Here is a 2,770-nt window from a genome sequence, read left to right on the forward strand (position 1 = left end):
GAGGGTGTCCATGCCAGGGACCCCCGCTTCCTTGTGGACTACTCCAGGAACCTGGAAGTCTTGGTCTTCGCTCTCTGCGCCTCCAAGGATGCTGTCACTGTGGAGGTCCCTCTGCAGATTGATGGTGATGCCCTGCATATGCTGGCATGCTGGTCTGGGGACACCCCAGCTGGGCACTGTCTGGGGCTGGGCAGCTGCTACCTGGAAGTGCCCTCTCCAGGGACTGGCTTAGAAGACTGGACCAGTGCGGTGGGTGTGATGGAGCGGGGAAGTGGTGCGGGGTGCCTGATGCCGGGAAAAGTCCTCCAGCACTTGAAAGAGCTCCTTGTTTCGGCCATCGTGTGCTGCCAGTGCCACTTCCTGCTTCAGCCAGGTGCGTACGCTGGTGGGGCGCTTCTCCAGCTGGGAGCTGCCTCCAGCACAGCTGGGGAGCCCAGCTCAGTGGTGGTCCCTGTGCAAACGGGCTGGGGTGTAAGTCCTGCACAAGCGAGGAAGCGCCCTGCCGTGTGCTGGGACACACTTTGCCCTCAGCTAAGGAAGGGGAGATGCAAACTACTCCCTGCCATCACAGAGAGTCATCCTCAGGCATCTTCACCCTGGGCTGGTGGCACCCTCCTTGGTGGGTGGCAGCTCCATGCAGGTTCACCCACCCTTGCCATTAGTCCCTGGGAAGGTTTGATCAGGGACTTGGAGTGCTTGGCTCGCCTTAACCACGTTCCCCCTGTCTCTCCTGGCCTCCAAGAGGCCCCTGCTGCCTGGAGGAGCTGTTTGGAGGGTGACCTGGATGCATTTCAGGGCTGGACCAAGACCTTGGGGCATGGGTCTGACCCTGCAGATACACGGGCCCCAACTGGGAGCAGAGTCCTTGGGAAGGAGATGGTGGGGAAGGGACCCAGGGAATGCCCGTAGGGGTGCCATCAGCTTCTTCATGCAGTTCCATCTCCAAAGGTGCTTCTGAAGTAAATCTTGGCCCTGATGGAAAGGTGATGTGAGAGGATCAGTGGGTCTGAAAGTCTCTTAGCCCAGCCCCAGCAAGCCCGCCGTTGCCTCCTTCCTCCACAGTCAAGCCTTCATCTTCCTCTGCCCCCACAACCTGAGACCTTTTCTGGTCTATTTTTCTTAGATCACATTGTTTTTCTTGGCAGTGTTCAGCCATCCAGCAGCATGGCCTTGTTGGGCCGCTCGGGGCTTCCTGCCGTGCCCACACCCGCTGGCCTGGCCCAAAGCCCTGCTGGAGTGATGCTTCTTCCCGAAAACCACCCCAGCAGGGTTTGGAGAATGGCTTTCGCCGGGGAACCACAGCCAAACCACAGCATTGGAACGGGATGAGTCGAGTGGGGTGGGACATGCTCATGGGCATTGCGGCACATACCCAGTTCAGCCTGCAGGACCGGCTGCGGTGACCTCCTAACCATGGCCAAACCTTTTGCATCTAGGTGATCTCAGTGCTGAAAATCTGCAGAAAGATGCCATGGAGTGCCCTGCTGATCCATGGTGGCTGGAAGACCATCTGCTTTGACATCGTCCCTGTGGTAAGGAGGTGGCAGGAGCCACTCCAGCTCAAGGGGAGGCAAAGCAACAGGGCCTTCCCTGACGGCAGCCTCTGGAAGGCCACGGAAGAGGCTCACTTAGTCCCTGCCTCTCCCCATTGCTGGAGGTGAGCGACTCAGCTGTGCGCACATCAGGGTGACCCTCTCCGGGGGATCCCCCCTGGCCGGCAGCACTTCCGAGTGTAAGAAAAAGGGGATGGGAAAGTGGAGGGACATGTCAACAAGGGGGTGAAGTCACCTCCTTGTGATGCCAAAACCTGCTGCCCTGTGTTGGGGGAAGATCCTCAGCCAAATTACCAACATCTCAAGAGGTGGGATGCAACTGGAGTCCCTCTAGATTGTTTGCTGGAGCTGAATCCTGGCCGCACGGAGGGTGGCAGCTCTCAGATCCCTGCTCAGGCTTTGGGAGTGAGCCTGGGTGTGTGGCAGCAGCAGGGTGATGAGGTGCCTTCTAGGGTGGGCTGCGGGGGGGGAGAGGGACCAGGGTGACATGCAACTTGCCTCTCAACACAGCTGCCTGGCCCCAAGGCTGAGCATCCGGCTGGACCAGCCCAGGCTTAATTCAGACACAATGTGGTCCAGCGGGATGCTCGGCCCCTCCTTGGGGCCCAATCCAGCCTCCTCTCCGGGGCAGCCTGCAGCCCTCCCCATCACACATAGGGGAGCACAACCCCACTTCACCTCCCCTCTTGTCCCTCCCTGGAAGGCAGGAGCTGCTCAGCAGCTTCCCCATAATGCTGAAAATCTCCCCAGTCCCTCTTGGCCAGAGATGGATGTGGGAAGTGGACCCGGATACTATGTGCCACATGGGTGGCCGGGGGATCCCTACATGCAGCGGGTAACTGTTGGGAGATGCAGGTCCTTCCTCTCACCAGACCCCACTTTCTCTCACCAGATCCTCTACTCACCTGCCCATCCTGAAGCTGCTTCAGGCAGTGGACATGCTGAAGGGACCCCGCCTGGACAGCCTTCACCTGCTCGATCAGCTGCACAACCAGGACTGGGGAGAGAAGGGTGGGAAAGGTGGTCTCACCTTCAACCACCTGAAGGTAGGTTCTGTTGGCGGGTCAGCAGCTCTCTGGGCAGGTAGAGCCGCAGCTGCTCCCCTGCACCCCACCCTGACTGGAAGATCATGGGATCATAGAAGCATAGAATGGTTTGGGTTGGAAGGAACCTTAAAGCTCATCCAGTTCCAACCTCCTTGCCATAAGCAGAGACAC

The 2,770-nt window shown here is 59.2% G+C and overlaps 1 protein-coding gene across 1 annotated transcript in view; it reads left to right on the forward strand.

Moving 5' to 3' along the window:
* The window catches only part of MAB21L4 (mab-21 like 4), a 5,110-nt gene that overhangs the window by 127 nt on the left and 2,213 nt on the right, over window positions 1-2,770 (forward strand). The window contains 4 exon segments of the mRNA XM_029086763.1: window positions 1-373; window positions 1,437-1,476; window positions 1,478-1,657; window positions 2,446-2,599. The exon segment at window positions 1-373 is cut by the window's left edge and continues 51 nt beyond it. Of these exon segments, the coding sequence (XP_028942596.1) occupies window positions 1-373; window positions 1,437-1,476; window positions 1,478-1,657; window positions 2,446-2,599 (747 nt within the window).

Source organism: Antrostomus carolinensis, unplaced genomic scaffold (assembly GCF_000700745.2).
Source record: "Antrostomus carolinensis isolate BGI_N321 unplaced genomic scaffold, ASM70074v2 scaffold33609, whole genome shotgun sequence".
In the NCBI taxonomy this organism is placed as follows: domain Eukaryota; kingdom Metazoa; phylum Chordata; class Aves; order Caprimulgiformes; family Caprimulgidae; genus Antrostomus; species Antrostomus carolinensis.